The 25670-nt window shown below is 39.8% G+C and overlaps 1 protein-coding gene across 4 annotated transcripts in view; it reads left to right on the top strand.

Moving 5' to 3' along the window:
• Window positions 1-19310, top strand: part of LOC125889079 (kinase suppressor of Ras 1-like) — a 109656-nt gene extending 90346 nt beyond the window's left edge. For 2 of the 4 annotated variants that reach the window (XM_049576756.1, XM_049576761.1), the window contains 14 exons: window positions 1984-2067; window positions 2163-2224; window positions 4280-4392; window positions 4628-4805; window positions 6378-6435; window positions 8529-8583; window positions 9147-9398; window positions 9498-9694; window positions 9867-9963; window positions 11474-11607; window positions 11719-11850; window positions 12201-12336; window positions 14523-14656; window positions 15295-19310. In XM_049576756.1, coding sequence (XP_049432713.1) covers window positions 1984-2067; window positions 2163-2224; window positions 4280-4392; window positions 4628-4805; window positions 6378-6435; window positions 8529-8583; window positions 9147-9398; window positions 9498-9694; window positions 9867-9963; window positions 11474-11607; window positions 11719-11850; window positions 12201-12336; window positions 14523-14656; window positions 15295-15382 — 1720 coding nt within the window. In that variant the 3' untranslated portion in view covers window positions 15383-19310. Of the gene's footprint in view, window positions 1-1983; window positions 2068-2162; window positions 2225-4279; window positions 4393-4627; window positions 4806-6377; window positions 6436-8528; window positions 8584-9146; window positions 9399-9497; window positions 9695-9866; window positions 9964-11473; window positions 11608-11718; window positions 11851-12200; window positions 12337-14522 lie in introns of all 4 variants that reach the window. The other 2 variants (XM_049576759.1, XM_049576760.1) reach the window with 2 other exon arrangements.
• The last annotated feature ends 6360 nt before the right edge of the window (window positions 19311-25670 follow it).

Below are 25670 nucleotides of genomic sequence, written 5' to 3'. Positions count from 1 at the left end.
CACACTGAGCTCTCTGATGTAAACCACTGTGGAACCAGTGCATCTGTGAGGAGAAGGAATTTGAACAATGTGGAGCATTCAGTCTGTTTATCTTACTGACAGCGAGTGATTTACTATGAATCTGTTCTCAGCAGCTGCCTGCATTATGTAGGGGATTTGAATTGCATATTGTGGCCTTTTTTTCCCCAGAAACCCACTGTAAATTTCCTGGTTATATTTCCCTTATTCTAAATGTGACTCAGCTTAAGTTAAACAGAATGACAATGTTGTGTTTTGTGACCTTCACACAGTAAAAGACAACAACTAGCAGAGCTACATAAAGCTGATGTCCGTCAGCCTGTCTGCGCCAACAGCTGCTGTCGGGCAGGTTGACATTAGACTTAGTATGATTAATTAAACCTACATTCTTTGAGTGTTATCCACTGGAGGTGGTGGAAACAAGGTTTAAACACAAGACTAGTATTATTTTCACCATTTAAATAGATGTGACAGCAGACAGCTGCTTATTAACACATCCCACAACATTATCATTATCTCTCCTTTCAGTCTTCATCAGCTCCTGAGAGAAACATCTGGCTCTTAGCTGCTCAACTGCAGGTCAACATGGTGGAGCAGTCTCTATCTGTGTCTGTCTGTTTCAGGGTGCTGTCTGTTGACTAAGCAATGAATCCACTTGTTTCAGCTCTACTGGACACATCGGGTTGGGAGTGAGTTACTGCCCCCAGCAGGAGTTCAACTGTCTTGTGGTCTTGTTAACGAGTGAGGGTAGAATGGATTGTGAGATGTATCGGCGGTTTGGCAAGGCGTCTACTGTGATGTAGGTGCTGCGCTGGACTGTCATAGTGAAGAGAGATGAACCAGAAGGCAAAGCTTTCGATTTACTGGTCCATCTATGTCCCAACCCTAGCCTGTGGTCATGAGCTATGGGTAATGATCGTAAGAATGAGATTGTGGATACAATCGGCCAGAATGAGTTTCCTGCAAAGGGTGGCTGGGCTCAGCCTTAGAGATAGGGTAAGGTGCTCGGAGTAGAGCTGTTGCTCCTTTGCGTCAAACGGCCAGTTGAGATGGTTTGGGCACCTGATCAGGATCCTGGGCGCCTTCCGTTAGAGATGTTCCAGGCATGTCAAACTGGTGGGAGGCCCCAGGGCAGACCCAGAGCATGCTGGAGTGATAATGAATGATATTTTGTCTGGCCTGGGAACACCCAGAGATCCCCCAGCAGGAGCTTGAAATTATTGCGAGGGAGAGCAGCATCTGGAGTACTTCGCTCAGCTTGTTACCCCCACGACCTGGCCTTGGATAAACAGTTGAAAATGGATGGATGGATGGGGGGGCAAACTTGGGTCAGAGCCAACTTCAGATTCTAGTGGAGCTCATGCCGTAGACACTCTCATCATGATGGAAAGTAAGTTAATGAAACCCGGGAAAAACGTCCAGATAGGCGATAAAGGACTCAAAAATAAATGGCATTGAGCATGGGTAGAAGAGATAGGCAACCCATTCCTCATCCCCCAATTGCCTCAGAGGTCAATGGTCAGGACCTCACAAAATATGTTGTATTATGACAATTATGACAAAATCTAACACATTTTATATCCAAAAGGCCAAAGCTCGACTTCACTGTGACATCATAATGTTCTGGATTAAACACCTCTCTGGCCATTATTCAATGTCATATCTCAGGAACAGAAGGGAAAATATTTTGGCAAAAAGTTGGTGACTCTAATCTTGGGTGTCCACCTTGAAACTGTACTGATTTTATAGATTTTCTGTGCTGTTGTTGGGAAGATGGAAGCCAAGTCCCAACAGACTGAGCTACTGCTGCCCCAAAGATTTTCAGTCTCGTCATGTAAAGTACTTAGATACTAAATTCAGTTCTACAGTCACTGAATTTCAGGGCATTAGATGAATTGATCCAAATGAAATGTTAGAAGATAGTGTCATTATGATAAAGAAATGTTTTTTTTTCTTTCTTTTTAGGTTCTCAACCAAGTCCTGGCTCTCCCAGACGTGCCAAGTGTGTCACAAGAGCATGATGTTTGGTGTCAAGTGCAAACACTGCAAGTAAGAGACTGTAAATATAACCTCCCCCACTGTATTTGAATATAGCACTACTTGTTGTGGTCTTATTAGGGTATGTCATATCTATCTGTTCACAGGTTAAAGTGCCACAACAAATGTACCAAAGATGCTCCCTCATGTAGGATATCATTTCTCACATGTAAGCAACGCTCAACAATATTTCTTTTCTTTCACTCATCCTTTTTTTAAATTGAATTGCCAGGATGTTGCTCTGTGTTGTGCGCACCTTAAAGATAAGAGCCCAAAGTGCACTCCTGGTGACTTGCAGTGTAAAGACATCTGGTTGTCTATAAAACCTCATGATTTTTAGATAATTACCTTTTTTTCAACTGCATTTCATTGAAAATATAGTCAGCATGTAACAGGTTCTACAGGATCTCCTGGACATATTCAGGCCTGTATATACATCAAAATGATACAAATGGGTTTACAAGTAAGAAGCCACCACAGTGATGGCAGCTCATTTTTCTGTGGTTGAAGGCGAAGGACAGCACACAGACTAGTTTGTTTTATCAGTGTCTTTTTATTTCAACAGCACTGTGTTGAATTGGTCACCATTAGGATACAGGATCTAGTTTCTCCTGTAGCAGAACATGTTTTAGAATACAGCTGCCACAATATTTCTCGTCTACACTCCCAAGGCAGGGAGAAAGTGCATTGCAAAAGGCAAGGTTGCAATCTGAATCAATTGCTTTTGCAACATGATGCATTTTGATACATAATAACAGTTAAACTTGACTTGAAAGGAAACACTAATTGGTGACAACCAATTACTGACATTGGACGAGAGGCAGGGTACAGACTAGACTATCGCAGGGCTGACACATAGAGACAAACAACCATTCATGCTCACATTCACACCTACGGACAATTTAGAGTTACCAATTAACCTAGTCCCCAACCTGCATGTCTTTGGACTGTGGGAGGAAGCCGGAGTACCCAGAGAAAACCCACACTGACACGGGGAAAACATGCAAACTCTGCACAGAAGGGCTCCCTCCTGGGATCAAACCAGGAACCCTCTTGCTGTGAGGCGACAGTGCCTGTTATTATTTAGTTTTACATTTAAACACATTAATCCAGAAAAAAATCTAATTCTAAAATGATTTCAAACATATTGTGTTATTATTTAGTTTTGACACAATGTGTTTGAAATTATTTTAGAATTAGATTTTTTTCTGGATTAATGTGTTTAAATGTAACCACAAGATGGTGCCCTAACATGAGAATCAGGCATGCATGGCAGCACAGGTAATACACCAAGGATGTGATTATCATATTATCATATTATCAGGATGCCTTGTTAATTTTTGACATGTTTGGCAATGTCCAACCCCATCATGGGGGTTGGTTGGCACGATGTTAAAATGTTACAGTTGCAAAATGAAGTAACCAATAGAAACTATTTGAACAGTTAATTATAATATAAATAATATATTAATTTAATAATATAAATATAATTATGAACAGAAAATTATACTCAAACACATTTACTCACCCGACTAAAAACAAGCAAGAAGTCTGTTCAGTCATGGACCAAAATGCACATAAAATCGTGATAGTCCTTTTGTACGACGATAGTGTCTAGACCAGGCAAGTTGATCAAGTTGTTGGAAAAATTTCTTTTCTTCATTTTGTATGAATCACATCCAACGAAAGTTTCAATATTCTGATACTGGCTGTCTGCAGGTTCATCCAGCTCTTTAATGTTTTCACCTTCCCCTATATCCAGCTCACACAGTGTATGGATTGGTTACTTCCTGTCCTCCATCTGACTTTTGCACCTCATAATAGTCATGTGATCACAAACAAGCTGTTGTTTTGGACATGTGCCAATCAACTTGCTCATGTTTGACCCAAATTTGTGATGAAATAATGTAAGCCAGGCACCATCACTCATTACAGACTTTCAGATCTTATTTCAAAATGTAGCTGATTACCCTATCTATTATCTAGAAGTAATACATTTCTAATATCTCAGATGTTAACATGAGGTGCACTTCAAGAAAGCACATATGTTGATGTTACAGTTTATTTCTGTGACCTTCGAAGGACCAATTATAGCTGTCGCCAACCAACCCTGGTCTCCTTCAGGCACTTGTGTATTGTTTTAAGACAGACTTGAAAATGTGTATCTTATCATTAAATATTCAGTGTGTTATAAAATTAGCTAATGTTTTATTGTGATTTGTAGTGCCAAGGATGCGGAGGGCAGAATCAGTGCCATCTGATATCAATAACCGGATTGATCACACAGCAGGGATCCCACTGCAGTTTGGTACTTTACCAAAAGCAATAACCAGAAGGGTGAGTACATGTTTCTTTTCTATTACAATGTGTTTGGAATTTTGTTCCAGACTGCTGTTGCTGATTTTATTCTCAAGGTAATGCTGTAGGTAAAGATTAGATAGGTAGAACTGAGTGTCAGGGAAATAAATGGTATCACTAGAAGGTGCTTACCATTATATATACTGTATATTTATGAGTGTGTGTGTGTGTGTGTGTGTGTGTGTGTGTGTGTGTGTGTGTGTGTGTGTGTTAGCAGGAGCCTATTCCCAGTTTAAACCAGCTGGACTCCAGCAGTAACCCATCATCAGCCACCTCCTCCACACCTTCCTCTCCTGCACATTTCCAACAGAATAACCCCCCAAGTGTCAGTGCCACCCCTCCACCCAACCCGTCACCGCCAGGCTCTCGAGACAGCCGCTTCAACTTCCCAGGTTGGCACCCTGTCTCTGGTATCACTCACAAACGCACAAGCTATGTACCATGGAAGCAGCCAGCATATTCTCATAGAACGGTTTGTTTGATATCCTATGAAAAATGCATGCACAACAGTTTGTATGGTATCTTACAAATTTGTGTCCCATGGATGACATTACATCCTTAACATGCACGTAGCTAACGTACAGTTGTGGAGGTTAGATGTAGGAAAAGAAACATGGTGAAGATGTACCTTAAAATTACTCAAACTTCACTGAAAGTTCACATGGATCTGAGCACACAACTCCAGGCGAAAGTCCAGTTTTTTTGTGACCCATCCACTGCCCCAACCTGCCTCCTTACAAGCGCTCGGAACTGCTTCCTTGTTTACTCCTGTCAGTGCATTTGTCACATGATTGCAGCCTTTCAAAATATGTGATATATGTACAAATTTGGTTGCGCTGCCTTTTATAGAAAAAGACACGAAAAATTTGTGAGAACAACCTGAAGCAGTATGTTTGAGCTGAGGCAACTAACAGGAGACATGCTGTTCAAAAACACTCACTGTATTATATATATTGTGAGATTTTTATAATATTTAGTCTGCTGTCATTGATATATATCGGGTGGACAAAATATCAGAAACACCTGTCTGTATAATGCAGTCCAGTTTAACAGCAGCACAAACTGCAGTTTCCTAAATTGCTATGGCGTTTGATTAATGCCTTTTCTAAAACAATTTCAACAAAAAATGATCATTATAACCTTCATGATGGGAGGATGCATTGGAGGGTTATTGGATTAAACTGCATTAGTTTTGACTACTTATCAACTGTATGTTTGTTTCTGAAAACATTTGAGGTGAGAAATAGGCAATCCAGTAATTTTGATTCATATTTGATCAGAGCTGCCTAGTTTGACAGTTTAACTGCAGTTCACAGGCAGTGATTGGCAAGGTTGACAGCAGCGTTAGAGACTCCTCAGCTCTGATTGGTTGTTTTTATTTAGATGTGTTGGATTCTTGCAAATGCCATTAGAAGCCATTTTTCGTAGATTATCTGTCTCATGTAATACTGTCTGGATGTAGTGACAGATCATCAAATATGACAAAAAGTTATATTTTATTAAAGTTACCAAGGGTAGCTTTAAATATGTCTAAGTTTCTGTTGCCAGAAATTGAAACTAGTATCGGATAGAGATTTAATCATGAATCATAACTACTATCAGTAAACCAATAAACATTCTCAAGGTACTACACTGTGGTCATAAAAACATAAATTATGATGATAACATGATAGCAAAGTTGTGTTAAGCAACACTGACACTTAAGATCAGAGATCAGAGAAAGTACTGTCACGTAGCCCCTTGACCCTCACTGGACAGCTTTACCTCATTGTTTTGCAGCATACACACAGATCCACAAAGCTGAGGATGTAAGGTTTATTCTCTCTGGAGGTGTTCTAACTGGTTTTGCATTTAACATCCTCTGATCTGATTTCATAAAGTAACGTGTTAATTTTTATGTTGCATTTTTGGATGATTAGAATTACTCTTGTAGTGCTGTATTCTTAAGTTGTGTTTTCCAACAGATGTTCCTGCAGCCACATACACTACTGTTCAACACTCTGGCAACTACCATGAGTCTGGGTAAGAGAAAGCAACATATTGGCTGATATAAGCTTACCTCATTACATATACGTCAGCTCACTGCTGGCCCATGGTGTAGGCAGTATAGGTGATTGCCAAGGGTGATGTCCACCATGAAGGGCGCCACAGATGGGGGAAGAAAGAAAAAATTTACTATTACTATCTTTACTATTTTTTACTAATACTAATACTACTATTATTTTGAAATATTACATGAGGCCACAACAACATAACTACATAGCAAAGTATACTAAATAATAGAGACACCTTTTTTTGGGGTTCCCAAAAAAAAAAAAAAAATACAAACAAACGGCAGCTCACAGAGGTTGCATTGATTTACACTGCGAGGCACTCCTTCTTTGTGTTCAATGTGATCTTGTAAAGTGTAGCTTTTGGCAGCTGTTTGAAGGACTTAGGGCACCAAATGTGCTAGAACTGCCATTGCGTTAGCTGATAAATGTCAGCACAGATATGTCAAAGATGTGTACCAGGTAATTTAGAAACAGTGTCTCCACACCAACAAGTTAATTTGTACACTGTTAAATGTCCTCACTGCATACAAGTCATAATTTTAAAGGATCCTTATCAATGTGCTGATGTTAAAAACAAATATCAGTCAATATATTCTTGCAGACCTCTAAGATGGCACTGCATTAAAACCAACATGATTGTATGAAGGATACTGCTCCATGGGCTCAGGAACACTTTGGAAAACAATTGTCATTAAACACAGTTCATAGCTGCATCTACAAATGCAAGTTAAGATTCTACCATGCAAAGTGAAAGCCATACATCAACAACATGCAGAAACACTGCCAACTTCTCTGAGCCCAAACTCATCTGAGCTGGACTGACACTAAGAGGAAAAGTGTGCTGTGGTCTGACCAGTCCATCGTGGACGTCATGTCCTTTGGGCTAAAGAGGAGAAGGACCAAAAATTTAAAGCCAGCATCTGTGATGATAAGGAGGTGTGTTAGTGCCCACATCTTTTTTAGGGATGTCCCTGCTTATTCCAGCAAGACAATGAGACAAATTCTGCTCGTGTTCCAACAGTATGGCTACGTAGTAAGAGTGCAGGTACTAGACTGGCCTGCCTCCAGATCTGTCTCCTATTGAAAATGTGTGGCACATTATGAAGCTCAAAACCCCAGACTGTTGAACAACTGAAGTTGTATATCAAGCAAGAATGGGGAAGAATTTCACTTTCAAAACTTCAAAAAATAGTGTACTCAGTTCCCAAACACTTACTGAATGTTGTTCAAAGAAAAGGTGATATAACACAGTGGTGAACATGCTCCTGTACCAACTTTATTAGAATGTGTTGGGGGCATCAAATTCAGAATAAGTCAGAATCAGAATCAGAAATACTTTATTGATCCCCAAGGGGAAATTGTTTATGTTACAGTTGCTCCTTGCATGAGAGGAAAGATACGTGAAAATATAAGAAATTTAAACATTAGTATTAACAAATATAGAGTTAAATAAACAGGAATTATTAACAAACATGAACTTAAATAAATATGTATATATACATATATATATATATTGTAAACTGAACAAGATTATTTACACAAACAAAATATATAATAATAATAGTATATGTTAATAAAAAAATTGAAAACATTTTTTTAGTTTGAACATAGTTTAGTATAAATATTTAGTTTAAATATTTTGTCTTTGGACTGTATCCATTTCATTATATAGGTAAAAAGGGATTTACAAATAACTGCATTTTTTTTATTCACATATTATATAGTGTGCCAACTGTTTTGGAATTGGGGTTGTATATAGTGTATAGTGTATATATAGTGTAGTTTCCCCCGTTAAAGGTTTTTTTTTGGGGGGGGGGGGGGGGGGGGGTTTCCTTATATGCTGCGAGGGTCATAAGGACAGAGGGATGTTGTATGCTGTAAAGCCCTGTCAGGCAAATTGTGATTTGTGATATTGGGCTTTATAAATAAAATTGAAATTGAATAGTGTAAGTGTATTTGACTTGTAAAAGTATACTCTAGAATATCTTACAGTACTAGTAGAACTTAATAACCCTAGAAATAATTTTTGTCAGTTGCTCATTGTTGTGGGTTTTCTCTCAGAGTGTCACAGGTGGCCATCACTGAGACACAGCTGACTGCAGTAAAGCAAGGAGGGGTGAGTTACTACATCACTGAAAAGAAGAAGTGAAAATGATAAGTTATTTGCTTGTGTTATTCATAGGAATGGTATGCCTCTGAGGTTTACAGCACTTTTTAATGTACTGTTGTGAAGCATATTTATGTTTTCTGTCACTGCCATATTTTCTCAGCAGTGGAAGTCAGAAGAACTTTTACATGGTGTGTTCTCAGGCAGGAAAGTATTTTCAACCACCAAAAATACATCCCCTCTGGCTCTGAAAGAATGATGCATATAATAATGTATTTTGAAGAATAATATAAATAAAGTCTGGTAGTTGACTCAGACTCCACAATAGACCTGAAAAGATCCATTTGTGCTGTAACACTGCACCCAACGAGTCCATGCTGCTGATTTTGTATCACTGTATGAACTTTAAATAACGTTTTCCAACTTCTGTTTAAGTTTTCTTATTTTCTCCTGTTGCTTTTGTTGTTGATTTGATCCTTTTCCCCTTAAGCACTTCTTTATAATGAAGTTTTACTAAAATCAGTTATAAATGAATGAATGAATGAATTAATTAATTATTCTATTTGTTTCAGGAGAAGGAGGCAGAGAAAGACTACCCAGCTGAGGATGAGGAAGCAGCTGACCAGTGCGGCAGAAAAAAGAGCTTTTCCACTGAGGAGGCTGATGAGGATGGGCTGGAGGACCTGCCTTCTAACATATGCCGTCGCGGTGCAGTTGGCCGCTGGAGGGGCCCCATCTCTCGTAAGGCCAGCCAGACCAGCGTCTACCTGCAGGAGTGGGACATCCCGTATGAGCAGCTGCAGCTGGGAGAACTTATTGGCAAGGTGAAGACAGAGACAGAATACAGGCACACTTAATCTTAGTATGAAACATAATGTATCAACATTTGGGTCCAACAGAGCTGACACATTGTGATTGTACAGGGTCGCTGGGGGAAGGTGCATAAGGGTCGCTGGCACGGTGAGGTTGCCATTCGCCTAATGGAGATTGATGGCAACAACCAGGATCACCTGAAGCTCTTCAAGAAGGAGGTGATGAACTACAGGCAGACCAGACATGAGAATGTCGTCCTCTTTATGGGCGCCTGCATGGCTCCACCACACCTCGCCATCATTACTAGGTACAGCTGCATAAGTCATCACACCTCAGTCCTGCTTTTGTTCCCTCATTTCCAGAAACAAATGTGTGTTTATACTTTCTTTATATTTCATTTGTGAGATGTTGTTTTGGTGAATATATGTAGATTTGTGAACTCAGTGTTTGTAAGAATATTGCATGTGTTTTCTCTGCAGTTTCTGTAAAGGTGTGACTCTGTACTCTGTTGTAAGAGAAAGAGGTCACATGCTTGACATCAATAAAACCAGACAGATTGCACAGGAAATTGTAAAGGTAAGCAACACTCGAGCTGTGTGAGAAGGCCAAAATAAAAAGATATAAACTACCATTTCAAGATCAATACATGATGATTTCTGATAATCTATAGAAAATCACACAAGAACCTAAAGTTCATCAAAGCCTAATATTATCATAGGAATGTAGTTTATCATAGATACAGTGACTTGTAAACAGATCCAACCCTATCAGATCTGTACACATATACAGTCATAAAGTCATACATACATACATACATACATACATACATACATACATACATACTTACAAGGTTTAATTCTCTGTAATATTTTACTTTAAAATACTGGCCCTCAACATTAACTGTTTTAAAATGGCATTGGTTTGTTGTTTGAAAATATTTTGTAAGAAAAGGAAAATTGAAATAGGCTGTTTCCATAAGAATTTAACACCCATGCTGTGGAAGCAAGCTGAAGACAAAAGAGCGCTCTAAGGAATTTAGATTCAATCAATTGTCCTTTTATTAAAGAAATGACTTTGAGTTGGGCTTGGGTGGTATCTAATTTTTAGTACCGTATCTTCATACCTTCCTAGAATTTCACCAGGGTATATGGTACATGATGATATATGCTGTCCACGTCTGTAATGTTACCAAAAACCAGACTAAGCTAAATTTGTGGCTTCAAAAACAGTGTGTTGAACATGCATCCAGAACATAAAGGGATTGTTGTTGTTACCAACGGTACAGTTTCCATCCTACAGAGAGGAGTACGTTGCCACCTGTAGTGTATAATACCAGATTGTCTTGTATTCAACAAATAAAATCCACTGTCCCTTCACGACTCATTTAGACTTTTTAGAGCTGAGAAGTATTAATTCAGAATGTATGAGAGATAATGACACCTAGAATGTCACTCAGCATCAGTGCATGATATCCCTGTCTCTCCCTGTCAAACTGCATCCTCAGCCTACTAAACTCAGCAGCATAATGTTACCTTGAATCAGTTGTTTAATGTTAGTTTTGCGGTACCTCTTTCATATCATATAAAGTTATTGCCTGTATATAGATATATATTTTAGGTATATATTTTACTACTACTACTAAATACTGAAATCTGCTGCTAAATTTGGTGCCATCTTTCATTCAATAGAACTCCAATTTAATAAATCAGCAGTTGTAAAAATATGTAAATTGTGTCATTAAGGCAGATGAGTGGAACATTAGCTGGGAAAAATCACATTTATTCACTTTATATGGAGCTTAAATTAATATAGAATTATGTTAAATGTTGCAGAATATGTACTTGTGTGTCTATGAATCATAAGAAATCATAAATCATTTTTAGAATGAGTAGATCTGAATCATAAGCTAGCTTGGGCTCCACTGAATTTAACAATATGTTAACGTAGCAAAGCAAGCTAACACTTAGTTAAAAAGGTAGTCAACAAATGTACACTTTTGGCCTTTACTGTAACATGATGTTAATAAAAATGTCCACCCTCAGCTACCACTCATCTTCCACTCTTGAGAAATACATCTCTTTCACAGGGAATGGGTTATTTGCATGCCAAAGGCATCATTCACAAGGATCTGAAGTCTAAGAACGTGTTCTGCGACACAAACAAGGTGGTCATTACAGACTTTGGCCTGTTTGGAATGTCTGGAGTGGTGCAAGAAGGCAGGTAGGAGTGAAAGAAATGATACTCTGATCTGTATGTCTCTGTATAAATGATCTATATCTCTGATAAGCCGGGGTCACTGTCTTCACAAGTTGTGTGTATTTGTGTGTTTAGAAGAAAGAATGTGTTGCGGATCCCACAGGGTTGGCTCTACTACCTTGCTCCAGAGATTGTTCGAAAAATGAGTCCAGAGGTCGATGAGGACCAGCTGCCTTTCTCCAAAGCTGCTGACGTTTATGCATTTGGGTATTGATTGATTACACTTAAACAGCCTGCTCAGGTTAATCAACAGATACTCAATTTATGCTAGATTCTGAAGTAAAGGTGGCATTGAAACTGTACTTTTCCTTCACAAACATTTAAAGCAGAGTTCCTTAAACCATTTTGTGTAAGCTTAAAGTTCAGCTCACATATGCAGCCAGACATGTTCTCTAACCTCACAGTGTATTTCCATTAGCTTCATACACCATTTGGCACATTTGCTTTGACTCACTTGACATGGACAGAGATGGATGGTAAAAGATTATGGCATGTGAGGTGGTTTTGCTGTCATCACAGTTTTCCTAATCACGTTTTTCGTGTTGTGTCATTTTCAGCACAATCTGGTATGAGCTGCAGGTTGGAGATTGGCCAATCACCAATCAGCCTGTGGAAGCTAAAATCTGGCTAATTGGTAGCAATGAGGGCATTAAGAAGGTGCCTGCAGAGGCCAACCTGGGCAAAGAGGTCACGGTGAGTGCATTTCATAGATTATAGAGTGGTACAGTAACTCCCAAGTAAGGGAGGGACTCAACCTGGATATGGATTTACATTACCACTGCCATCTTAGAGCTAGAGAATCTTCATTTGGTCAGAGGGAAGGCATTCTGTTAACACTGTCATGGTCAGCATGCACCATTATTAAAGAAACCTAATCCAGACCTTTCCATAGGTTATAATTACGCACCAGTCTCCAATATTCCAATCCTCAGCATAATTGCTGAAAAGATTGTAGGCCTACATCAGCAATTCATAGATCACTTAACTCTCATCAACATCCATGATACACTTCAATCACATTTCTGCTCTAATCACAGAACTGATAGAGCTCTTCTCGAGGTAATCAATGATTTTAATGTTAACACTGACAATGTGACGCTTCTATCTGGAGAATAATATATTTGAATGCAGCATGTAATAAATTGACCATAACATCTTGTCTCTTGGAAACTTAATCTGCAAGAATGTCAACAGTGTAAGCAGACTCCTCTCTGGGCACAGTGCAATATTATTTTTATCATTATTATTATTATTATTATTATTATTATTATTATGATGATGATGATTATTGTTATTACAACTAGTAGTAGTAGTTAGTAGGGGAATAACAGTTCACAAAATTCATGGTTTGGGTGAAAACAACACAGTGGGGTCCCGGTATGGTAAAATTTTGATACAGCAAAAAAGTAGAAATGCCAGAAAATATTCCTTGGTTTTTTTCTTATTTTCATATTATTTTAATTCATTAATTTATTAAAACTTACATCATAAAATATGATGTATTTTGTACTTTAACAATGATGGATATATACCTCAGTGACCCATCTTCTGGAATGTCTTCTTAGCAGAATATAAAACAAAACAGCTCCTTATAAAAAATTAAATGTAGTATTGTAGTGCAAACAAATACAAATTTTTAAATGTATTAAAACTAGCATCATAATCTGGGTTTTTCGTATTACTGCACAAAGCAGGGATTATGGTCTTGTGAAGGAGCAATGTGCTCAAAAACATGAGGCATGTTTGTAAAGCCTACATTTTCCGCTAACAGGGAGGGTCTCATATCAGCAGCTATAAATGTACCAGTTGCCACTGTGATTAATTTTGCCCTGTTTGAATCAGTTAGGAATGGCTGCCTAAATGCTGCCTGGATAACATTAGCTTGTAGCATATGTGTTGCCCCGTGTGTTCGTTTAGTTCAACCTTTTGAGACACTGGGGTAAAGGCGACGTAAATGAGTTGACATGTTTGTAGTGTCCCCACTGATGTGACCTGCTGCCGTGTAGCAGATGTGGCATACCATTACCTTTTTTTTTTTGTTTGTTTGTTTTTTTTCTTGCCAACGCCCTCTTAATTTATAGTCCTAGACCTGTAGGTTTTTTTGAGGATCTTGTATTTCTGGTCTGGTAATGGTGTAACTAACCATCTTGCAATGAGCTAGCTTAGCATAACTGCCTTCCAGTGTGTCTCACTGGAGTAGAATGTTCTGGTTTGGGGGTGGGAGGACAAACAGTATGTTGCCTGTTCCATCGCTGCCTTGTTGAGCGCAGTGACACTGAGAACATTATACTAAACACAGTTTAAACTGTAAACAGAGCTCCCTCTGCACAGCCAGTCTCAAGGACCAGGTGCTGGTTGGCCGCAGGAACATCTCATATAAAATCATTGACATAAACCACCGCACACTGAATTGAATTACTGTAGTTTTATTAAGAGTGAACAACGCATTTCGCCCGTGGCTTCTTCAGGTTCACTCAACAGAATCACATGAGCACTCACAGGTCTTATAAAATCACAGTTATTCAGTTCAGTGTGCGGTGGTTTATGTTGATGATATTACACCTTAAACTATATATTTTATTATCCAAATGTCATAAGATAGTTTAACATATTGTCATGTTTGTAATGTGTACCAAACTTGTAACTTGTACCAAACCGTTCAATATAAATACGTGTATTGTTACACCCGTAATAATTAGTACACGAAAGTGTCTAAATGTTACATCTGTGGTACCTGCCGGGCTCTGTAGACTTCAGTACATTAAAGTCACAGTGGATGCTGAGGATGCAAACAGTAACAGCTGAGCTTTGAGTGTATGGCCAACTTATTGGTCAATGGAAACCGCAGTTGAAACACCCTCCTCCTTCCATCCTAACAGGAGATCCTGTCTGCCTGCTGGGCCACCGAGGCAGACAACAGGCCGACCTTCCCCCAGCTGGCAGGCATGTTGGAGAGGCTCCCCAAACTGAACCGCAGGCTGTCTCACCCTGGACACTTCTGGAAGGCAACTGAGTATGTATCATAGAAAGAGGAGGTATATTCATGATCCAGGGTGGACAAGCCTACAACATCATTTACACCAACTGTCAAAAGGGGAGGATGCATCATTTTAGTTAGATGATAAACATCTACGTTTTGACATCATTTAAGCAATAATGAGATGGAGCTCAAAGGATCCAGTATACCATCAATCAAATGGAAAATACTGTAAATAGGGTTTTGTAAAGAAATGTGAATAGTACGTCCTGCTGAGTATCAAGTAATATAAATGACCTTTTGTAATATGACTGCTATTTTGTATTTTGAGGAAAGATCTAGTTAGACTCTCATTTTACTATACCTATGGATGGTGTTGTTGCTCTCTTTGTGCTACCTTTATCTTTTTTCCAGACTTTAATGGTGTTTCTCAGTCAGCAGTGATATCCTCATCTATACTTCTGAGTGTCATCTCTTCTTCTTTCTCCTCTCTCTGTAACTGCCTCTCCTCCTCTTGGTGCTGACTGATTCGCCTCTGCCTCTTCCTGTTGCGTCTGATCTCCATGGTCTCCCTTCATCAACTCTGCGCCTCTGTCTCCTCTCTTTTGATGTGCACACTTGTTTTCCACCACTCCTTTTTTCTGTCTCTTCACTCCATTCTTCTCCTGGTGAAGGCCGTGGGATCATCATCACTGCCCAAGAGATCACTGCCATCAGGGTCTACATGCACACTGTCCATACATGTACAAATACAGCAGCTGAGAGGCAACGGTCCTTTTTAAAACTGCAGTTGTATTTGGATTTGACTCTTAATCCTGGCTTGAGCAAATACTGACAATCAAATTTAAAAGAAGAGTTGTTATCTGGTGTTAACATTTGATTTGTGTCTGTATTGATGAGCATTCTTGTTATTTTGATTCAGCCCACATGTGATCAAATCTCAGGATGCAGGTTATGTGGGCAGTGCAGGTGGACTGTGTGTGACATGTGACAACAGAAGGGATGTAGTCCGCTAAGACATGCAAGGGGAGGTTCATGTCACATATGGAGCCACTACGTCTCTGTACTCTAAGTAGGATAATGCAACTTAAAATGTAAGAAATTTTGTAGCACACATCAGTCGTAGAAATATCATGAAAATCATGTTAATGTCACATTAGCTGCTGTCTCCATTCTCCCTTTTTACATGTCAGGCAGTTTAGCATTTTTTTGTTGTTACCTGGGTGCCGACTGGCTCCTCCCACTTCCAAACTATGAGCTGTTGAAGCTCTCTATAAATGTAAATCTTTATATCTATTTGTATGTCAGTGGACAGTGATTCATCCTCAACGCAGTAAGGCTGCTGGTTTCAGCTGTTACTGGGCTATGACTCCTCCTAATTATTGGAGAGGTAAAATAACATGATTCCAAGGTTCCCAACAAATAGTTCAGATTTAAAGGCTGGTTCACCCAAAATTGTAAAAATGTGTTATATTTTCATCCAGCTGTAGTGCTATCTATCAGTGCAGATTTGTTTTATTAATTAAGGAATTGAAGTTGCTGTTAAATTTTTAGCCACACTAGCGACATAGCTCCAGCAATGGCATGTCCACCACTACCGTTGGATGGATTGCCATTAAATTTCATTCAGACATTTGTCACCTGATTTGGATGTTTTTAGCCCATTAAATGGTCGTCCATCTGTTTTCTTTGGTTTTTTTTAGCCTCATAGATATGGGTGACTATTACAGTAGGTTCAGAGGCTATTGTCAGCCTGTAAAATAGCTCATGTCATGCTAGCTTGTTGTGAAGGGGGCTAATAATGCTCCAAATTTATTCTTAAGGAAAAACTGGCACAGCCATTTTCTAGGGTTCCTTGACCTCTAACCTCAAGATATCTGAAACAAAATTGCTTTTATGGGTACCCAAAAGCCTCCCCTCTACAGCCATGCCCTCTTTATGGTAATATCATGCAGGTTTTTTATGCAGGATAAATGTGTTATCTGCGTCTATTCTAAAAATGGTGTATTGAATGTGTCTGCAAACTGGGCTTCCTAAACAGTCTTAAAATTGCATAAATTGGTTATGACTGGAAAGCTGAGACTCCTGTGGATTCCCAGTTGTATTCATATGTGATGATGTGGGCCCCTTAGTAACCATTACATGTAGTGAGTCTATTTTTTGCAAATTAACCTCACTGTATATGAAATCCATGACACTTTACAACCACAAACTTGAGTCCTAGGGCCCTCAGAGGAGTTCTTCGCTGACACCTCTGCAATTTCCACAACAGCAGAACTCGCCATCCCATCACAGAAAAATGCAGTCCTTAGAGAAATCTCCAAATGTCCAAAATTTTTGATATTAAATCACAGCAGTTCTATGTTGTTCCTCAAGGTCTCAGTGCCCTAAAGTGGTATTTTCTTAATGTGGTTTCTCTAAGGGTCAAACTTGGCTTGTTCCCAGTTAATGTTTTGTTCCTTACAATCAATGTACTCCTTCAAATTAGGGCTGTAGATTTGTCTTTTTAAGGAAAGGGACAACAAGCATATTTGAAGAATACACTAAAACAGGATTGTTGTTGAACTCAAAATGTTACCTCTATACCCATAATATATAGACTGATTAGCAATGTTTATTTACAATAACATCCTCAGGTCACATATGTTAAAATTAAATGTCGCTGAACAAACGCTGCCTCAATTAGTTCATTTTTAGCCACCTATAAAAAGTCCCACACAAAAAAAATCAATATCAATTTACGCTATATTTAGAACATTTTCACTGCTTCACCTTGCTGACAGACAATCTTGTCCAACAGATAACTGAAGCCATTATATCAAAGCCACAAGAGTCCACTGATAAAAACAGTAATTTATGTAGCAGAACACAGAGTTGCTGGTCTAACGCGTGGGCAATGTGGAAGGTAAAGTGGAGGAAATATTCAAAAGTAGTGTACACTTTCAGGTGGCCAAAATTTTTGTTGCGGCCATATCAACAGCAGTACATTGTTTAGCTTTTGTGCTGATAGAGTTGGTTGATCAAAGACGATAACAGTACATAAAATAAGCACAGCAAAAACATCAGGTAGGTTGGACCACCACATTTAACTACATCTCCTCAGACGTTACAGTTACAGCTGAAAATGACAACAGAAATCAATAAGTGTGCTGATTTTACATGTCTCCACAACTGTAATCAATTGCTACTTTTCTACCCAGAAGTGATTGTTGTTGTTAGAAATCAAAAGCATATCAGTATGCTATCCCTTAACATAGTTTTCAGCTACTTCAACCACATAATAGAATTTCTGAAATTCAGTTATGACTTTCGGTTTTAGTGTGCCACCCCAAGATTTTCAGTGGCCGCATCTAGCCACACCTATGTGTATGAAAAATTCTGGAGGTGCCACTATCTCCAATACTTTGCTTTATGACTGAATACCTGCAAAACTAATGCAATTGTCATCAGCCTCAGCTGTGCTGTGTGCTAATCAGCAAATGGTAGCGTGCTAACATAACTAAGATGATAAAAATACAACATATTGGACGAACAATAGCATGTTAGCAATGTCATGGTGAGAATCTAGCATTTAGGGACAGCACAATTAAGTACAGCTTTACAGAGCTTCCAGCATGGCTGACACTTGGTTTGTAAACTGTAATATTCAATGTTGTGAGCATCACAAAGGAATGTGCCAGTCCCCTCCACTGTATTGTGGTAAATCTCAGAGACAGAGATTCTCCTCCTTGGACAAATCAAAACCAATATATGCATGGAGGGATACCAAAAGAGCGAATGAGAAAATATGAATATTTGTAATTGGGGTGAACTGATTCTTTTAGGAGTGTACTTCCCAAAAATATAAAAACAGTATTTATTGTATTTTGGTTGTATTATATGAGCAAAATGAGACTCATTGACCCCCTGTGTGACACTGCCTTATGCTGTACTGCAGAAATACCTGCCATGATGTATGAAACAGCCCTTTATATACAGACATTAATGAAAAGCCAGTTTTAATGACTATGTCGGGCCAGCTTTGGCTTTTTGTTGCTGTAACAAGCAGATACAACTGTCACACGACATTCTGTTTCAATGAGTCATACATCATTAATGAATTTGATAGCATACCACTGAGTGATATCTCCTACACTGACATTTCATGTTCAGTCTTACTTTGACTCCTGGCAGGAGAACAATGAGCTGAGGGCAATACTGGAAATAATGGTACAGTATAAAGAAACTTATGATATTTCCACAGGTGTGTGTATTTCCTGTGTGCACTCTTGCACCGCATGTTGGTGAACAGTGTGTGTGTGTGTGTGTGTGTGTGTGTGTGTTGTTTCCTCAGGAAGGAGTGCAATGTACGCTGAGTGAATGTAAGAGGCTTCAGCAGCATGATCTTGATCATGATGAAACAATGATCCATACATATATGTATATACAGTGCTGGAGGTTGTATTTAATATACAGTGTTTGTACAAGGGTTTCAGTTTTAGAGCATTTGAATCAGTACTTCAGTCACATTCATGTATAGATTGCAGATACTGTGTTGGTTGATTTGTGTTTTGTTTCTTTACCTTTTTTATTTCTGTTTTTTTTTTTAGGGTTGAGGTTTAATCTGTAGAGTATTTTTGTACAGGACGTGTTGATACTTTGTAAGCTTCTATTCTGACTAACTAGAGATATTAAAGCTGATCTCCAGTGACTCGGTGTGCTCTCTTTTTTTGTCATATGTGTTACATTATATAAAATTTAAGAAAAAGATGACGGATGTATAGAGTGCTCCAGGAATGATGTGAAAAAATAAAAAGTCATCCATGGGGTCAAAAAGCCTATGGATACCTACACATTTTGTTCAGCAAGATAATCTTCACCAATGAACACCATTTTTATGATTTTTTTAAGCCTAAATGTATCGCCAGAAGGAAAAAATTAAACAACCCAAGCTAAGCTATAAACGAACTCCACTATGAAACCATATCTTAACGTTGCCCCCACAGTATGGCTGTAAAGCCATGTTCAGCGTGATGATGTTCTGTAGTGTCAAGTTGTTTGCAACAGCATTTTTAAGACATAAAGGCTTCATAATAAACAGGTAGGGTATTTACTGATGTATTTTACACCGTAGAACAAAATGTGAAAGTGTCTTAAGCTTATGTTAACCACAGAGCACATTTCAGGCGTCTAACAAAAAATCCATCGACTTCAAGACGAGTGCTGAAATGCTAACTCATTTCTGGGTTTTAGGACTCATTACTGAGGCACTCTGTTCAGGAGTTTTGTTTTGTTTTGTTTTTGGCTTTTTGCCTTTGATGGATAGGATACACTCAGGGTGAAAGGGGAAGAGAGTGGGGACGACATGCAGCAAAGGGCCGTGGGCTGGAATCGAATCCACGGCCTCTGCAGCAAGGACACAGCTTGCTTCACTACGTGAGCTACTGGGCGCCCCCTGTTTAAGATTTAATAAGAGGAGCTCTGCAATTCATAAATCAAACAAAAAAAAATTGTGTTTTGAGAATCATTACATACAGTTTTTTTCATAAATGAAGAAATCTAAGAGTCTATAGCCACGCTAAGAGTTCTGTGAGGCTGCTTGGTAAATAGTGGTGTTTAAGCTAAATGCTAACATCAGCATGGTAACATGCACATGAAGACAATGTTAACATGGTGATGTTTAGCAGGTAATGAACCTAAATACATCATTACAAAGCCATTAGAATGGCTGTAGAGTCTGTCTTGTTATGTATACGAATTACTATATAGTGTAATGTGAGTAGTTGCCAGTTTCCAGCCTGCAACTTTGCAGATTTGGCACAAACTAGAGCTAAGGAGGCTAGCCCAAATCATGAGTAACAGCCTATCACCAACACAATGCATTCTGATTGTAAATTCCCCAATCTTTTCTCTTTCTCGTCTTTTTTTCTGTCACAAAATTTATTATTTCTGTCATTTTGTGTGAAAGACTTTGCGCTATGTTGGCCCTGTGTAAGTAAGGGTTTGAATGAGTAGGCCTATACATAGACTGTAAAAATAATGGCTGTAACTACCATGATATCACCCATTGGTTTTGAAGCCTCAAGTTCGGCATTTTGGCCGTTGACATCTCCATTTTTTGGAGCAAGAAGTGACCATATTTGGATGAGATGTTGGAGAGGTGGATCTGACTGAGAAGCTGGGAACACTATTGGCAGACAGCCTGTCACTCAAAGTGACCTGGCCTTAATTATGCCTAACTGTAAGCCTTAATAAAATGTTAATGCATAAGTTATATGAAAATAACTTATGCATTAACATAAGGTTTTGTACGGTGTCAAAACTTCTCTCTCTCTGTCTGTCTCTCTCTCTCTCTCTTTCTCTCTCTCTCTCTCTCTCTCTCTCTGCAGGGAGTTGGTGGTGGTGAGAGCATGTGGTGTGTGAGAGAGAGTGAGTGTCTGGTGCAGAGTTTTGAACTGTTTCTAGTCGTACTTCTGGGGTTTTCTCTCTCCTTTCTGACTTTCCCTACTGCATGACCAGGTAAGTTTTGACATATTTCTTCTCTCGGCTGGTTGGTGATTGTGTTGCCGGTTGTTGCTGGTTGTTTGACAGAGAAATGGCGTCCACTAAGAGCCCAGTGTGGCAGTGGAGAAGGTTTTGTTGGCTGTAGGAGAAAAAATCAGGCATGGCAAGCTGCTTTTTGCTCCCTGAATGAATAAGGCTTTGGTGGTTTTTCTCGAGGAGGAGCCAGGTCAGTGAGATGATTGACAGAGGTGTAGTGATCAGGGAAAGTTACACCGCTGTTTCCCTGTTGGCAGTTCCGTCTGTCAGGATTACTGTATCAGGTGTCTCGCCATTCATCCGCAACACGCTGTTGGAGAATGAGCTGCGGAGGTTTGGGAAATTGGCCAGTGCTTTTAAAACTGTCAGCCTGGTGTGCAGAGACCCAAGGCTGAAGCATGTTCAGTCACTCAGGAGGCAAGTGTTCATACTGTTGGACTCTCCGTCACAGAGTCTGGAGGTGGTTTTCAGAGTGAGGCACAGTGATGGATCGTACATGGGCTCCAAACCGTCTAGGGGGGTTCTGGTGAATTCTGAGAGCCAAGTTATGATGGCAGAATATGCCTAGATTTCAACATCTCTGTGCTTTGATAAAATGATAAAAACACTAGTGGTATGTTATGGTGAAGGGTTACGCTCAAAATACAGCTAAGGATTAATGGTAAAACATTTAAGTGATCAAAAGAAAAATGACATGACAAACGTACTGATTTGCCTCTGGAGGGCTATTTTCTGATTTTAAATCGTGCAGACAAAATATTCTTTTAAAACTCTCTCACAAACACAGTTACAGATACACAATACAATACAAAATACGCAATATGCAATATGAAAAGAAAACAAAAGGTAAGACTCACATTAATTACACACAAACAGACACAAATTACTGCTTTCTTCCCTCCCTCCCTCCCGCACGATTTGCAAGTAAGGCACCCTGAATCAGAGCATTTAATTTTACGCGGCTTCAAAAAGAAGATTTGAAAGGCCCTTTGGGTGAATGCCTCTGGGACAGGCCCATTTATGGCAACCCACTGGATCCGTCGCGTGTGCGATCCAGCCGAGGCGCGGGTGCCGGAGCTAATAGTGGCCATTCAAGTCAATGTAAGCTGCTCCACCAGAAGCGCCGCGCCGCGTCATAGCCGCAACCCCACAGCCGCTAAAAATACGTGCCGGGTCTATTTTTGACGGAGCCAAAGAATTCTCAGTAGGCGCTCCAGCCGGTGCGCTACAGATTACTTACCGGAGTCATTTTATATCTGGCCAGTTTTTGGAGACTATAGGAAACACTGGCTTTGCATGTCTGCATAGATCGCAGGTGGAGGCTGGAAGCGCAAACACGGACATCCTGCCCTCTGGTTTAAACCTCGGGGTGGAGGAAAGGGATCAGAGTAAGTCGGAGGAGCAGACAGATGCAGGAAGAGCCTCTCAGCCCACAGTCTCAGACCCAGGAGCGGTGCCTGCAGGGGCCCCGGCAGCAGAGCCGGCTGCTCCCAGTGGCTCGGCAAAGGTGGGCTGTGAAGAGGGGCACAGTACAGATAGGCCCATTGAGTCAGATGCTGCAAGTGCAGGGGGGGATTCTCTGTAGCCAGGTGACACAAGAGGAGGAGGATTTGGAGTATGATTCAGAGACAGATAATGTGTCAGTTCACTCAGTTGGTGATACTTCATAATTAATGATTTTCTGGATGAAACTTACGGATAGTCAAAGTTCAAGACTATTTTGAGGACACAGATAAGTTCATTAAGTTTGTCATTTTCTTGCAAAAGCTGGGCGGTTTTGAGCTTCTAGAAAGCTTCTTGAGAGCTTCTTGCCTTAAAGCGCACGTCACAGCATTTAGAAAGGCTGCAAGAGGGAAAATTGTTAGGAAGAAGAAAAAATGTTTCTTTGTAGCTGTTGCTTTATGTTGGTCTTTTTCTGTGTCATTCTCTGTTCTACCCTTCTCATGCAGGGACTCAGGGTTGGTTGCCTCAATATGAATGGTGGGAGGGATAGATGTAAAAGGGCTTTAGTGGCAGAGATTGTACAGCAGAAGAAGTCAGATGTAGTTCTGCTGCAGGAAACTCACAGTGACCAGGCAAATGAGGTAGACTGGGGGCTGTGGTGGGATGGGCTGCATTCACTCAGCCAATGTTAGCGGGGGAGTAGCTGTGCTGCTAATTAAAAGAACCAACCTAAAGATTTGATCAGTTTTAGAGTTGGTAAAGGGGAGGTATCTCATTGTTAGGATAGTTGGTTGACAGGTCTACATTGTGTGTTGTTAATTTCTATGCCCCAAATCACGGAGCTGACAGACTATGTTTTTTATGTGTTTTGAGGAGTGAGTTGCAGAAGTACAGTCAGGAGCAGCTGATTGTAGGTGGAGACTGGAATTGCACTATTGATTTCACCATGGATAGAACAAGTGAAGAGCCACACCTTCAGTCAGCTAGAAGTTGAGGCAGTTCAGATGCTCAAATTGACCTGTTAGATACATGGAGGCTGAAACATCCCACTGCAAGACAGTATACATGGGTCAGGGTGGGCAACAGAAGAGTGAGTGCAGCCAGGCCAGATAGGTTATACATCTCACAGTCACTTGTGTCCAGTCCAGTCAGTAACTCCATTATTCCAGTCGGTTTCACCAACCACCATCTCATTACTGATGAGTTAATCATTTCTTTAGAATGAACACAGCTGTAAAATCTAATATATATTTAGATTGCTTCTCCCCAATTTCTCTTCAAGAATTGACTGCAGTGATTTCTTCATCCAAATCATCAACGTGTCTCTTAGACCCCATCCCAACTAGGCTACTTAAGGAGGTCTTTCCTTTAGTTAACACTCATATATTAGATATGATCAATATATCCTTATTAACAGGCTATGTACCACAGTCTTTTAAGATAGCTGTAATTAAACCTCTGCTAAAAAAGCCCACCCTGGATCCAGAGGTGTTAGCCAATTATAGACCAATATCTAATCTTCCCTTTATGTCAAAGATCCTTGAGAAAGTAGTCGCAGACCAGCTGTGTGATTTTCTCCATGATAATAGTTTATTTGAGGAATTTCAGTCAGGATTTAGAGTGCATCATAGCACTGAGACAGCACTAGTTAAAATTACAAATGACCTTCTGATTGCTTCAGACAAAGGACTCGTCTCTGTACTTGTTTTATTAGATCTTAGTGCGGCGTTTGACACAATTGACCATCAAATTCTGCTGCAGAGACTGGATCACTTAATTGGCTTAAAAGGTTCAGCACTAAGCTGGTTTAAATCTTATTTATCCGATCGTTTTCAATTTGTTGACGTTCACAATGAACCATCCTTACGTACTAAAGTTTGTTTTGGAGTTCCGCAAGGTTCTGTGCTCGGACCAATCCTATTTGCTCTATATATGCTTCCTTTAGGTAACATCATTAGAAATCACTCTATAAATTTCCATTGTTATGCGGATGATACTCAGTTGTATTTATCAATGAAGCCAGAAGAAAGTAATCAATTAACTAAACTCCATAATTGCCTTAAAGACATAAAAACTTGGATGAGCACCAATTTCCTGATGTTAAATTCAGACAAAACTGAAGTTATTGTTCTTGGCCCCAAACAACTCAGAGACTCTTTATCTGATGACATAGTTTCTCTAGATGGCATTGCTCTGGCCCCTGCCACTACCGTAAGAAACTTCGGAGGGTAACATTTGATCAAGATTTGTCTTTTAATTCTCATTTAAAGCAAACCTCACGGACTGCATTTTTCATCTGCGTAATATTGCAGAAAATTAGGCCTATCCTGACCGAAAAGATGCAGAAAAATTGGTCACGCTTTTGTTACCTCAAGGCTGGATTACTGTAACTCTCTATTATCAGGTAGCTCTAGTAAGTCACTTAAAAACTCTCCAGCTAATTCAGAATGCAGCATGCACGTGTACTAACAGGAACTAGAAGCGCGATCATATCTCTCCTGTTTTAGCTTCTCTGCACTGGCTCCTATAAAATCCAGAATTGAATTTAAAATCCTACTGTTAACTTATAAAGCTCTAAATGGTCAAGCTCTGTCATATCTTAGAGAGCTCATGATGCATTGCTATCTAGCACACCAGAACACTGCGCTCTGAAGCATGGGGTTGCACTTTTAAGTCCCTAAAGTCTCAAAAGTAGATCAGGAGCCCAGAGCCGCTCCTCTCCTGTGGAATCATCTTCCTGTTCTGAGTCCGGGAGGCAGACACCGTCTCACATTTAAGACTAGACTTAAGACTTTCCTCTTTGATAAAGCTTATAGTTAGGGCTGGCTCAGGCTTGTCCTGTACCAGCCCTTAGTTAAACTGACTTAGGCCTAGTCTGCGGAGGACCCCTCTATAATACACGGGCCTTCTCCTTCTCTCTCTCTCTCTCTCTCTCTCTCGTATCCTATTACAGAATCTAGCTAACCCGGCCATTCTGGATGTCACTAACTCAGCTTCTTCTCCGGAGCCTTTGTGCTCCACTGTCTCACAGATTAACTCATATCACAGCGGTGCCTGGACAGCGTGACGTGTGTGGTTGTGCTGCTGC

This window comes from Epinephelus fuscoguttatus, linkage group LG5, assembly GCF_011397635.1.
Source record: "Epinephelus fuscoguttatus linkage group LG5, E.fuscoguttatus.final_Chr_v1".
Taxonomy (NCBI): Eukaryota; Metazoa; Chordata; class Actinopteri; order Perciformes; family Serranidae; genus Epinephelus; species Epinephelus fuscoguttatus.
The sequence above is the reverse complement of the archived record's forward strand: the minus strand, read 5'-3'. Positions and strand labels throughout refer to the sequence as shown.